This window comes from Diorhabda sublineata, chromosome 3, assembly GCF_026230105.1.
Source record: "Diorhabda sublineata isolate icDioSubl1.1 chromosome 3, icDioSubl1.1, whole genome shotgun sequence".
Classification (NCBI taxonomy): Eukaryota; Metazoa; Arthropoda; class Insecta; order Coleoptera; family Chrysomelidae; genus Diorhabda; species Diorhabda sublineata.
The window spans coordinates 15790154-15805511 of NC_079476.1; the positions used below are offsets into that span (position 1 = coordinate 15790154).

The following is a 15358-nucleotide window of genomic DNA, read 5'->3' on the forward strand; positions in this document are numbered from 1 at the left end:
AATCCCTGGGATATGACCTGATAACAGGAAAAATATTATAACAGTTACAAAAGAAAGGTCATTGTGTAACTCACAAACCTCATAAATGTAGTATTCAGGTTCCAATACGTATCAATAACGTGGAAAACAACTGAAGTGATAGAAATAGAGTCCCACAAACCGGTATTATTATCATCAATCATTTCAGAAGATACTATTAATAAGAATAGAAACCATATTTGAGCAAAACGAAATAATTCCATCCCATCAGCTTGGCTTCCGCAACAAACACACCACAACAGATCAAGTACATCGTATAACAAATATAATAGAGACATATGTTGAAAAAAAAATGATCAGTTGTCTTTTGAGACATCGCAAAATTATTTGATAAAATATATTATAAGGGTTTGTTACTTAAAATCAGAAAATAATTACCTGCTTATTATGTTCACCTAATAAACTCCTACCTGAAAGACCGTCCATTCAGAGTTAAACCAGAAAATGTATATTTAGAGCTCCGACTGATTGAAGCGGGGGTTCCTCAAGGTACTATTTTGATACTAATACTGTACTATACTTCTGACATCTCTGTTACGGAAAATCTTAAACTGGCCACATATGCAGACGACACTGCAATACTGGCTGTTGGAGGATTAATTCAATCAAAAAAATTATTGTCTCGACTAAATAAAAAAGGCGAATTGAATTCTATGAAAAAATTCTACTAATATCAGATTTACTTCACACTCATATAAGAAAACGGTCAAATATCCAGGACTACATTTGGATACGAAACTAAAGTGACAGGAACATATCAAACAGGAAACAAAGGAGCTGAAACAGATATAAAAAACCATATTGACTATATTGGTTACTAGGAAGAGGCTCACAATTCACTATTAAAAATAAGGTACTAGTATATAAACAAACACTTATACCGGTATGGACGGAAAATTGCAAAAGGTGACGAAGAACGACCACATAAACAACGAAATGTTGGAACTTTCGATAATCAAGACACAGTCGAACGCACCAAGCCTTTTAAACTTGTATGAGAAGTCACAGTTATAACTCAGTTCAATATTTAGTAGCCTCAATTGGGAAATTCGCATAAATGTTTATTTTGAAGCCTATCAAGCTTTCTTCCCAGACGTTTGACAAAAAAGAAATAAAATTGTTGAATAAGGGTTTGGGTTTGGCTGCTACAGGCGATAGTGATCTGGGTGAATTGATTGGATATATAAAGTTCCATTCAGTATCTTCTTTATGAATCTTAGAACTTCGTCCCGGAGGCGCGCAGAAGTCAAATCTTGAAAAATAAGTCTCCTGAGAATGAGAATATCTAAGCAAAAAAGATTGAAATACTGTGGGGAATTTGAGGAGGAAAGGCTTTTTTTAATTGAAAGCAGATAAAGGAAACAAGGTTTTTATAATGAACAAGAAGGACTATTTCGAAAGAGTGGACAGCTTAATCGAAGCAGGAACTTACACCAAAATCTCAAGGAATCTGCTAAATAAAATGATCACAAATGAAAAAAACACTTGAAAATTGCAAAAAACCTTGTAACCGGTATAATAAGGTATAAGTTATCCGTAAACCTCAGAGTTTTTGAGTGAAGAATTCGTTAGAGTTTATCAACAAAGTGAAGTCCAGAATAATTGAAGATGAGGAAATTTCAATTTCCTCTGAAAGAGCTCATTATTTCCCAGCGTGTCAATTCCGCAGACCTTGGAATACCTTGACGAATTACTGAGATCTAATAATTTGAGAGCTGATGTAATAGAAGAATATTTACTTTTAACAAAAATATGTGAAACAAAATTATTTCCAGTACAACAACGCATTCTACAAGCAGTAATTTGTATGTTTTCCCCCTAACAGGATACAATTCTAGTTTGTCGAAAAGTAAATCTGTGGCAAAGCAGTCGAAAGCTTTCGTTCAGTCTCATAGCGTTGCAACCGAGCTCATGCCTTCTTTAATTTTATCAACAACTTCTTTCAAGGGTCGAAGAATTGCAGATATGATAGATTCATCACGATTATATCCAAATTGAAATTTCGTTAATAGTGACTAAGATTCTAGATAATTTACCAATTTATATTTGACAATAAATTCGAATATTTTGTTTATTGTGCGTGAAATAGCTATTGTTCTGTAGTTTTCTGGAGAGCCCACGTTACCATTTTTTGTTATTTTGAAAGAGTCTGGCCAGGGTCCCTCTTTATTTATTGAATAAAATGGTAAGTGGATCTATCATTGAATAGATAGAGTGTTCAATCATTTTGCTGTTAATGCTAATCTTCAGTTTTGCTTCCTGGGCGTCACTTTCTGAGGTTGGGCTAATAGAGAATGAGAAAGTGGGTTTATTGAATATCTTTAAAAGGAGCTTGACTTGAAAGTAACTAAATTTAGAGACTATTTCTGATATTGACGTAAAAAATTCATTGAACTTTTGCAGTGATATTTCAGACTGTTCGGTCTTATTTATTTCATTTTTTCGTTTTGACTTCACGACAAGGAAAACAAACGTAATAATCGATCCACCGTAGTTAGTTATTTGGTCAAAAGTTGTGTACAAGAGTAGATCTTATTAAAATTACGGGTCACAACCATGTTAACCCCACTTGATTTGACGAAGAACATCATAATCAAATTATTTACAGCATACGTACTGGAAACACATCTTTCACTTATCGAAATCAACACGTCTGGATCTTCAATTAACTTTTCTAATTGTTCTTTTGTTAATTACACCTTTGAAAAATAGTTTTTTCTCTGGATTTTTTCTATAATAACAACAACAAGCTTTCAAAATCTGTTATAAAATTTTTGCGAGCAATTTTCAATGTTTTTGACTTATTCTATTGAAACACACTACAAAGCAAGATGTTGATGTGTTCACAAACTAACCAATACCTATTCGAAGTTTGGAACAATACTTTGAGTAATTATTGTGAAAGCACAGGAATTTACTTTGTCGGATAATAGTCCGTTTTATTGTTTCATTTGCAAGTGATATCTTATGTTGAAATTAACACTGGATTAACTGTCTCACAAACTGTTGTGAGATACCATTAAAAACGTTGTTCTTCTATAATCAGTGCAAGATGATTCCTTCTTTATTGCACGAAAAGCTGCTCTTGAATGCGAATTTAATTTCCATTCGAGCTATATATGTCACTCCGTTTGTTTGTTAGTAAGCTTGAATTCCCTTTATCTAGATTAGTTCGCAAACGGAAATAAATATGTAAGAATCGTTTAGGTCGAAAACGAAATGGTTTTTTGTTAACCCTTTTTATTAAGGGATTAGGGAAGGATTTTACGGATTGTTGCTGGTTTTTAGTCGAATTGTGAAAGGAGGTAGCAGTTTTTTTACTGTTAGCGACGGTCTGAATTAGGGTTAATGTCTAAAGAGAATTCAATTAGTTAAACTCATTCTGGACAGGTACCTTTCAAATGAAATTCTTGGTATTAATTAATCAGTAAGTAAATGTGAAATAATTAAGGTAAATTATCCATCTTCAAACTTTGTATTGTTGAACTAATTTAAACGAAAAACATGCTTGAATTATGGTGTGTCTCCTTGGGATAAATGACCAGATAATATGAAGACGTGAAGTCGTCATGTAAAAGCATGAAGTGGAATTGATTTGATTTCAATGTTGGTAAACTCTCAAGTAATTCACAGAATTCACAATACTTGGTATTTTTTGTTAGAAACTAATTTTCAATGTTGCATCTGTTTTATCAAACATGAGTGAGTACTTTCTAAGGTTGTAAAGTGGAACAAAGTGGAAACTGAAAGGTACAATAACAAACTTATAGCTTCAGATAGTGTTGACCCCTTTTTAATAGAAGAAGCGAATATTTTGATATGGAGAGTAGGTATCTTGCATAAAATTTTAGTGATAATTCGGTGGTCTTGATGGAGTTTATCTTGGAATTGGTTTATAAGCTTGAGCCTTCTTTCCATCCTGACTTGAACCGTGCTCTGAGAACGTTATGCACTTATCGGAGCCTCCTGTCGCTCCAAAAACTCTAAGCTCACTTTGCCCTGTCCGCTGTGTTGTCTAGACCCTTCTATCCCTACGCTCGAATGCGCCCTGAAACGTATAGTCGCTAATGTAACGCATCATTTTTCGGAAAAAACCTGTAGTTTGTTTACATAGGAATATACACAGATATTCACTTTATGTCTTTATTAAAAACATGGAATTCTTGCTAAAAGTTTGGCAGTTACTATTCTAATTAAATTTACAACATCGCAGCATGAGCTTGGCGTTGCTTTACTTTTTCGCACTTCCGTGTTAAGTCTTATCTACAACTTTACCACGTATTTCAAATTGTTGATACTCTCAATCTACTTAAAAGGACCTTTGTCATAGTCTTACTTACATTAAGGGCCGCAAAGGGGCCGTTGACCACATAGGCCTTCATATAGGCCCCTCGTACCCAACTTGACGTTACTTAATGCCGATTTTCTTCGAGAAGCCGATCAGGCGCTTTTGCTTGAAGCCTTTGATGTCATGATGTAATGCTTGATCAAGTGCTTAAACCGCGCTCGTGTGTCCTAGATGACAGTGTACGGTCACTAGACCGACTTTGTGCCTATTCCGTTGAAGCAGTTGTTTGGTATGAGACACACAAGGTCCAACTATGTCCTTTTATTGTCTCATGTCAGGTGTATCTATCTCTGCCGAGCCCGCCATGCAAGTAGACCGTTGAGTAACACGATAGCAACTCTTTTAGTTACACCAAGGATGAGTTCTGGGCCCATCAGTAAGTTCTCCGATCCTAGCCTCCTACCACCGTTGTATATATTCTCACTCATAGTGAATAGGACAAATTTCGAAATTGAAATATTCATCATAAGAGTGACTAATATGTTCAATGGTTTTCCATGTGTTTAAGTGATACAATCCGGAATACTAGGTAGTTCTGCATTTTACAGTATTACTTCTAATCTGACTAACTATGAGAGTCTTTTCTTCTATAACTAAAGACATAGTTACTTCTAAGCCAACTGGGTTTTGCAAATGTGTATAATTTTGTTATTGGCCAGTTATATCTCTTATGGAAGTCGTAATAGCTAAATCATTATAATTTGAATAGTTTTTTCTTGTACTGAAAAGATTAAAGCATTTAATTTTGAAATTATTATGCTTCTTGTCATCGTATACCAAAATTATATGGTGTTTTTTATTCAAAAGTTATTGAGACAATTGAATGTGTATGTACAATTGGTTTTCGAAACATATTTGAAGATCTTGTTTTTTATTTCAGTCCACGTTCTCAATTCACTTCTTGAAGCTATGAGTATTAATGCTCCGCCAACTAATTCATTCTCAGCGAAGCTATTTAATTGTGCAATAAAATTGGGAAATTAGGAACTTATAATTTCACAGTTATAAGGAAAAATATTCAAAATATGAGCATTACCATCATACTGTGGAATAGTGTGAACGAATTTTGATAATTAATAATTTTGAACAGCCATCACATCACTTTCTGTATTATCACTACTTTCTTTAAAGATGCTACAATTTAGTGTATCCGCTATGTTTTCAACAACTGATTCGTTCTCAAGCTATATTTAATTCTATTTTTCATTTATATATTAAATATTCCATTTTTTCTACATAAAAGTGTTTAAAGAATTTCAGTGGAATTTTACTTCTATTTTTATCTTGGAAAAATAAAAATGGAATATTTTTCGATTAATAATACTATGAAGGAAATATTCATTCTTCTCCAGTGTGATCTGGGCGATGTGGTCTAGACTGGACTCTTAAGTTTATAATAGTTACATTGGGTTCGAGAATGAAAATAAACTCTTAGATTCATAAAAGTTACATTGTGTTCGAGAATGCAAATAAATGTAGATATGTTTTTTGTTGACACGATTTGCAATCCTACTAACTGCGCCAATTAAATATGTAATTACTTAAAACTACTTTTCAAAAATATTATTACCATCAGTTATTGAAAAAACTGAGACTTCATAGTTCGAAAGCTAAATAATATCTCTTTTAACAAGAAGGTAAGAAAAACGTGAAGCATGCTACTGGTATCAAGATTCCTTTCAATTTCCCATAACTTTATCTTCAATGACTGTTTCAACAAAAACCAACATTTTGATTCTTTATTCTCCACAAGTTATTTTTGTTCTGATTACCTTAGATATGTTTCTATCTGTTAAAAAAAATTGGGTTCATGTGTGACCCCACGAAAGTACTTATGTTTATATATATATGTATATTGTCAAAATCATATTTTGTATGAAAACTACATTAACATATTTATGAATGACATTTTTGAATTGAAGTTTTATTTCTGACTCTTTTCAATTTTTTTATTTATTTTAGACGTACGTGCACTCACGAACATGCAGATACAAGTGCCGGAAGCAGTTAAAAGAGGAGATTCGGTAACGCTAGTATGCGACTACGACTTGGAATCTGCCGCTTTGTATAGTATCAAATGGTATAGGGACGACGAGGAATTTTACAGATTTGTACCTAAGGAGTCACCGCCTTCCCAGGCATTTTCCGTTTCCCATGTTAATGTTGACGTGAGTAGTGTTAAATATTACGGTTTATACGTAGGAAGCTTTGAAATGTCAGAGCTTTTGTATGTTAATACGTGTATAACAAGTATTTGTATAGAATAGTTGGAATGCAAGCTGGAGAATAATTTATGTGTTTAGAAGGATAGAGTAAAAAGTCATATTTCATTTAGAAAGTGTAATAAGTCCTAAACTTTGACAAAACATGAGGATAACTTTATTTTAACTATTATTTTATTCACTTTCTTGATTTGATATTTTCATTATTCAATAGTTTTCAGCTTATGTTGTCATGAAGGAGTTAAAATACTAGGAAAATTGATATGACAATAATCACAAGACAATAAGCATATAAACGTATTCACAATATGCTGACTAATCAGTTATAGATGGAATACATAATCAAAAATGACAATTTAATCCCTGACACATTCAAGTTATAGATCAGTGTAAATATTACCATACGCAAGTGACATCAATATAATGTAGAGATTCTTAATCTTGAAGTCTATACACCTCTTCAGGTATAATGCATGCTGGAGTTGAGTCATTACGAGGGATCTTTCAGCAGTTTCCATTTTTTTCTATCTTTTTATGATATTTTTAAAGCATTCTGTTGTATCTAGAGCTATTGTGGCACTCCTGATTCTAATCAAGCCATCATTAATTCTGGCAATGTCATATTTTCATTACTCGATTTGGTTTCAACAAGTACCAGCCGTTTTGTCGTCTTTTCCCATCAATTTGCTTTAATTAATTGGCAACGAGGATAAATGAAAGTCTAGTGAACATATATTGATCAACCACAATGAATGAGAAGCATTGGGAAGGAATTCACCGTGTTATTGAACACCTATTCAGAAGCTGTGCTAACCGTGCCATGCAAAGAAAGAATCTCCCCTGAATTGTCGTCCATCTCTGGGACGTTTCTGGCGCTAATTGAGAACGAGTACAGTTGGCCGCTTAAAGGTAATTACTTTCTATTTTGAATTGATTCAAAATCCAAATGGCTGGTGGTGAGGGTAGTGAGGGATGCCTTGAGCTCTTCTTGTTTTGATGATATCTTGTTTCAGAATCTCTTCTTTACGATTTCCTGCCTGAATTGTTCCTTCCGCTCTTCGGACAATGCAAAATTTTTTGATAAAGAGTGTACTGCAAAATTAAATTCTTGATCAGACTTTAGCCCAGTTTCTGGTAAAAACGCTTTTGAAAGCGTGTCTGCCACATATCGAAATTTTCCAGGTTTGTAATTCACAATTATTTTATAATTTATTAAGCGGTGTCTCATCAGTTGTAGGCGGGAAGAAATAGATGCTAGATCTTTTTTCATGATCGCTTCCAAGGGTTCATGATCAGTGTTGATTTTCACATCAAATCTATAAATATAATAATGAAACTTTTGAGTAGCAAAAACGATCGCCAGCATCTATTTCTCTATCTGCGCATACTTTTGCTCACAGGGGGTTAAGCTCCTGGATGCAAAAGCTATTGGGTGACCATCTTGAGATAGATAAGCACCTAGAACGTCCTTGGAAGCGTCAGTGTCTATTTCTATAGGTTTTGTTGAATCAAAAAATGGCAAAATAGGGGCATTGGTTAATGTATCTTTAAGTATAGCTAAAGATTCATCATGCGATTTAGTCTATTGCCAATCAATATAATTCCTGGTCAAATTTATAGGTGAAGCTGTTATTTTCGACATGTTGGGCAAGAACTTTCCTAAATACTTAGCCATGCCTAATATTCTCAATAGTTCAGTTTTATCTTTGGGTTTTGGCATCTCTAGAATCGGTTTCACATAATTTCTGTACAGTCTTACACCTTCCTTTGAGTAAGTTTGACCCATAAACTTAACACTACTAGATTTAAATTGAATGTTGTCTCTGTTAAATTTTATATTATATTTTTGTGATACTTTCAAAACTAACCGTAAATTATTATCATGTTCCTTTTTATTACTGCCGGTTATAATCATACACCTACAATGTCACCAAATATTTTATAGTTTTGTTTTTGAGACTTTGCAAATACCAAAAGGTAGACGACAAAATGCATACCTTTCAAAGGGTGTTCCAAATACACAATATTCTTGACTTTGTTCATCAATTCGAATTTGAAAGTACCCATCATATCTTAAACTGTGAAATATTCTTTATTATTAAGTTTAACAGCTATTTTCTCGGCTGAAGGAATCAAAAATCTTTCTCGTTTTACTGCTAAATTCAAATATTTTGGGTCAAGACACAAGCGTAAATCCTTATTTTTCTTTTCAACTATAACCAGAGGATTCAACCATTCAGTCGGCTTATGAATTTTCCTTATAATACCTTGTTTTTCAAGACCATCAAGCTTAAGTTTTAAACGATCATGCAGTGCAATTGGAATCCGTCTAATGGTTGAACTACCGGAACTGTGCCCTCTTTTAAAGTAATGTCATGTTCTTTAGGAAAAGAACCAAGACCCTCAAAAACTACTGGGTATCTTTTAACAACATGATCGAGGTATATAAATTGACCAGAATCTTCAACAATTGAGCCTACTCTTTTTACTAAGTTTAAATCAACGCAATCAGTACAACTCAGTAGTGGCAATTCGTTATTATCAGAATCTGCAAAGAATATTCTAACATTGTCATCAATTTGACATTTTAAAGTGATTTCTCATAATGGAGTGAATACATAATCACGACTGCCATACGGAGCTAGTTTAACGTTAGGTTTTTGCATTTTATCAAGAAGCCCTAGTTTTTTAACAATATTTAAAGTCAAAATGCTTATTTCGCATCCTATATCTAGCTTAAATGTTACCTTATGACTTTCTACAATAATTTTCTTCAACCATGACAATGGTTTCTTTACACTACTAACAGAACCAACTTTTCTTATAGACTAAACATATAACTCATTTGAACTGCTCTCACAATCACTTTTTTTGATTCACTATTACTGAAACTTCTAGTTTCTACTTTATGCATTTTTCTTCTGCCCGATCTTCTATAGCTCTACTTTTTCTCCCATTTCTTCTCAGGCTGATTACTATTATATTCTTTTTTACACACATTCGCAAAATGATTGTGTCCCTGACATTTTGCACATGTTTTATTCCAAGCAGGACATGAATTTTTCTTCTGATGTACGTAGCTACAGAATTCACATTTCCCCTCTTTTTTTCTTTCAAAAAATGCTTAGATTTTACAGAACTAACACTAGCTTCATTATGCAAAGCCATTTACTGTTTTTGACTAATTTATCTTGTTCTGCAGATGTCTATTGCTTGTGTCAACTTTAGATCAGATTTTCTTAACAATTTTTCTCTAGTGCTTTGGTTGCAGATGCCCAACACTATCCTATCTCTTATGAATTCTTCTAATAAATTACCATAACCAGTTGTTTTTCCTGCAGTTCTTAATTCTGTCAGAAAACGATCGAAACTTTGTCCCTCTTGTTGCGTTATACTGTTAAATAAGAACTTTTCATATATAACATTTCTCTTTGGTTCACAGTGATCTTTAAATTTTTTCAAAACATTATCAAGAGTTTTCTGGCTCTCCGGCAACGGATCAAAAGAGTTAAATAAATCAAGACCATCATCACCAACTAAGTTCAATAGAATTGCATCATTTTTTTCATCATTTTCATTGCTAAAACTTGTAGCAGTCAGCAAATTCGTTCAATGGATGAAGGATCTGAAGGTTTAAGTATGATTTAATTGCTGTTAGCTTCTACTTATATCGCAGCAAAGTCCTGCTTACCAGTATCTAAGTACGAATGTACGAAATTTACTCAAACTTTAATATCAAGTTTTTACACCTGACACCATGTATGATACCAGGATCCGAGCTATTTTGTTAAAATAAAACCAATCTGAGAATGTAGCACCACGTGTATTTGTTAAAACATGTTAACCAAGCTCCGTATTAGAATCGTCTTTTTTAAAGTACAAAACACTGGCCTCAACCCCCCATACCTATTGAGCCAATTAATTGTAACTTTTGATTGACTAATCTTCTCTTGGTACGAAGGTATCTACGAAAGCATCCATGATCTTGCCATATTACTTCACAATCTACTCATAATCTTGTTCGTAACAATGGAAAAATAAAAATAAAAAACGAAAAGTTTTGTGATTTAGGTTTTGTTCTAAAATCTGAACTTTACAACTTAAAATATTAATGTTAATAATTGGAAACAATAAAATTGAATTTATACCGTATTTGTTTTAGATATTTTTCATTCACTTTATCAACTTCACCTGCTTTATCTCCGGATTCGGAACTATTCAGTTCGATACAGATTTCTTATAGCCAAATTCGACTACCTCACAATATCATTAATAAGATGGAGACCTAAACGTGTAATTCAACGCAAATAATAATTTATCCTTTATGGAAAAACACATTTTTTCACGAACGTCATCTATTTTTTCTGGGATAAGGGCGAGTCAAGCAGTAATTAATAAAAGTTGAATAACAGCCAAGTTGTGACGACAACAATGTATCAAATCTGATACTTTCTCTATTAATGAATAGCCTGAACAGAAACTTCGTTATGCGTTCAGAATTTGAATTAGGGAGGATTAATATTCACAAATTAATATCTAGCAGCGTGTTTTTGTGATGTGAATAAATTGCAGAGATGTGACATATCAATATAAAAGTTTTCTTTGATATTTTATTTCTTAGATAATTTTTAGATTTGGGACAGTTTACCCGCATCCGGTCTGTGGGATCAAATGTCGGTTTCGACCTCCCACCCGGGTACCTTCCTAGCTCGACCCGTTCGACGTTAGTTCAGTGGGATGGCTATATCTGTATAGTCGTTTGGCATATAGAGGCGATTTCGGTCTGCGAGACCGAAACGGGTATCGGAGTTGGATTTTTTCGGGTATTCGCTTGTAAAGAAATAGAAAAACCCGCTTTCATTGTGAAAAATGTAAAAAATTCATGTGCCTGTTACCATCGTATGTGAAACATGTTTCGAGAAGTTTTCGGAATGAAAATGTAAAATTAGTTGCTGTGTTTTTTAGATCATATATTTTACACATTGTGATTCAGTTTACATTTATTTAGAATAAGTTTTCAGTTTATTCTTTACCTCTTCTATCTGTATCTGTGTTTTATTTAATAAAGAACAAACATATTTTAGTATAATATTATTTTGTTTCAATACCTCTATATAAAATAAATAGAAAAAGCTATTATATTATTCGTTAAAACAAAACGGTCTATGAGACCGAAACGGGTAACTGTTCCCAGATTTTCAAGCGGGTACCGGAGGGTTAACTATCATTGATTCAAGCTTCAATTAGATGTTGAAGATTAACGCTAAATTGCAAGTTCGGACATACATGCATTCATCCTTTTTTTTGTTGTAAACTGACATAATTGATGATAAAATAAAATGTTGTTCTATTGTCCTAATCATCACCAATAGATCACATTAATCCTACAATAGACCACAAATATCTCCAAATGAATTAATATAATTTACACTTGGGACTTTTGAAAGCTATTAAATGGTACAAAGAAGTCGAATCCTGCAAATATTCCATCAAGATAATCTCTGATACTGATACTGCAATAGTCTTGTTAAAACCATGTACTCAATATTCATAATCAAATCTCATCATTCATTTGTGAGGTTTTTCTCGCCCTAGTTGTGTCAGGGAAAGCTATTCCTGGAAAATTATACCCAGAAAAGATCTGTTGAATCCATCAGTGCCGGCTCAATGGACACCTGAAAATGCTGAGTTCATAAGACAGTGTAATGTGCAGATTCTAGTACGTAGAAAACGAACTCTCTATCTGTATTATCTCGAAGTGTGAGATACTACTGAACTCCAGATGATTATATGTGGGAGTGTGCAGAATAGAAAACGAAAATGTCCTGCAACTAAAGCCATACTATAGCCTGAATTTCCTAAAAATAGTTGTGATCACTAATTAACCCCAGGCCCACAGAAAGAAAACTGAAAAATATTTTGGGTGACAGTGTATACAACTTTATAAATACAAGGTTTTTTAATAAAAATAAGCATATAAGCTCCACACATCCAATGTGGATTTTCTAGGAACTATAAATGTTCTAATAAATCTCATTTTTTCATTAATCATGCCTATTGAATAATTAATAATTCGAGGCTCCTGCTAGAGTGTTTTAAATGCAGCTATCTTAGCCTGAGGTGTCAGCAAAGATATTTTTACTATGACTCATATAGAAGTGAAAAGAAATGAGAGAATACTTGCAAAGGAAGGAGCACTAACTTTTATTTATCATACCAAAAAAAATGTGGGAATGTGTTCCAATGAGTTTCATGAAATGGATATATCAAAAGCTCCCTGGAATTGTCTTATTGGGATTATTTATTCAAAAGAATTTTTGTGGATCTTTCATATAAAAACTATCTGGTTAGTCAAGGTAAACTTCAACATTAGTAGAAGTTTAGAGATATTGTCTAAATTTTCTGAATTTATAAGAGGTAAACATAATTCCAGTAAGCAATTGGTAACGCCAAAAATTCTGTGTTAAAACAAAATAGAGTTGACACAACACTTCTAAAGAATCAAAGGAAATATATGATACTTACTAACTCGATTGATAAAATATTTTGATGTAATGAAATATGAAGGTCCAGTGCAATATAGGATACTTTTGACAAAAAACGTGGTTAAAACTTCCTCATTGTCAACAAAAATTCTAGAATTGCTTGGGACTCTGGAATTGAACCGCGAATTGTAGATAAAGAAAAAACCTCGTGAAGGAAGTACAAAAAACCTCTAGTTTATAATCATTTCCACTTTAAAGCCAACACCTTTACGAATTCGTACCGTTTGCTTGAAATTGATTTTTTTTTCAATTCCACTCGCTCTGCTGCGGTAGTCTCCTCATAACTATATATTTTATTTTCTATCCATTAATCTGTCCATTACTAATAACTGTCTACGCTGATTTCTTTACGCTTCTTGACCTTCGTCAGTTTGTTTACTTATACTAAATCTACTTACCTATGGTGTCTTTTCATCAATTTCTTAATATATCACTTTTTCTGACTGTATTTTTTAGCTTGAATCAATCAGTAGGTAGCATATAGTTAGTTCTATCGGAATAGATGGCGTCAATGAGTTGTGGCAACACTGTATTTGTGAACATTAACGTTTTTTATTGCTGAGCTAGCTATAGCAATGTGAGAATAGACATTTGATGGTGAACGTTTAAAAAAAGTGATCTTGTGCAAAAATGGAGCTCACCCGTATAATGAAGAATCATGCTAGATGATTTTTCATGATTTTAGAAAGGCATAGAATGCATAGAAACCCTTTGTGCAGCATTCGGAGAGGAATCATTACCAGAGAAGAAAGTTTTTGATTTGCACAATTTCGTCAGAGTGGTATGTTCGTCGGTGATGAATGCCGAGAGGGTCAGTGTAAACCAGTTGTCATTCGCAAAAACATCGATGCTTTGAGTTACACAGCAGTTCGTTATATGACTTACAGATAGATAGAGGCGTCTTTCAGAATATCACATACTCCAATTCAATCGATTTTGTATGATTAATAACAAAAAACCCATCTCGAACAACTTTATATTTGAAGGAAACAAAAATCGGATTGATGACTTCTCCTTGCTTCGCATTGTTAAGCGAACGATGTGCCTCCAGCGATTTTTATCACCTATGAAGACTTTCAAAAACCATGTTTCTGTGATATCAGCTTTAGAGCGAAAAAAATATTTTCAGACTTCGTTTAAGCGTAAATAAAGATGTAAAGAACTTAACACTTAACACTCGGATGAATTCGAATGTACTCAAAATATTACTTATATTTTTTTAAAAATAGTTTTTTTGGAACATAAGTATAAGACAGTGGAAAGTACTTTTGATTGTATTGTTAGCAAAAAATCGACTGTTTGCCATTTAAGCCATGTGACTGAATATTTAAAATTTGAGTGTAAAGGACACACGACTATTACTATGGCAGACATGTAGTAGGGACAAATGTTGAACAAATGATGAAGAGAAGAGTTTTTATTAACTTGAATATAAAATAATTATATCAATAAAAAGGTACATTTTCAGGTAATTTCAGTTTAGAAAAGGTGAAAGAGGCTTGAGCACTAGAGACCAACTCATTTAATTCTTCTGCCCGTTTACATAGATGTCAATGTTGCAAGTATAACCTTTTGTCGTGCGCAGCTCGTGGAAATTGATCCCATACTTTCTTCTACTATAAGCTCAGTCTCCCTTTATGTAGTAATAGTGATGCATCTAGTGAGAAGGCTTCCTTGGTACGAAGATGTAATGATATCTAGTTAGTCTAGACCAGTTCCATGCATAAACAAAATATTGCGTGACCATAGCAACGAACAATAACTTATTATAAGTGAAAGATTGACGTCTAAAAAGTGAACCAGAGTTACGCAATAAATTAAAAGAAAAAAGATGACCACCGAAATTGTGAAAATCGAAAAATTGGAATATCGAGTCATCATCAAATACCTGTTTTAAAAGGGTTAAAAGGTAAGCAGATTTACGAAGATACCCTTGGTGATCAATATCCTTCGTATGTTGGACTACAAACTTCAAAAGAGGTCAATTTTCCATTGAAGATGATGACCGATCGGGAAGGTCAGATTCTGTGTCAGTCTCCGAAAATATCGATGCAATTCATGACATGATTTTATCAGACCATCGAATTGGGCTAAAACGGATATCTGAAGCACTGAATATTTCATACGAACGCGTTCATCATATAGTTCACGTCAATTTCGAGATGAGAAAAATTGCTGCAAAATGGATCACCAAATGTTTGAAT

General features: G+C 33.3%; 1 protein-coding gene across 1 annotated transcript in view; it reads left to right on the forward strand.

Annotated features, from left to right (window-relative positions):
* LOC130441447 (uncharacterized) overlaps positions 1–15358 on the forward strand; it is a 189432-nt gene that overhangs the window by 40621 nt on the left and 133453 nt on the right. The window contains exon 2 of the mRNA XM_056775140.1: positions 6350–6555. Coding sequence (XP_056631118.1) covers positions 6350–6555 — 206 coding nt within the window. The remainder of the gene's footprint in view (positions 1–6349; positions 6556–15358) is intronic.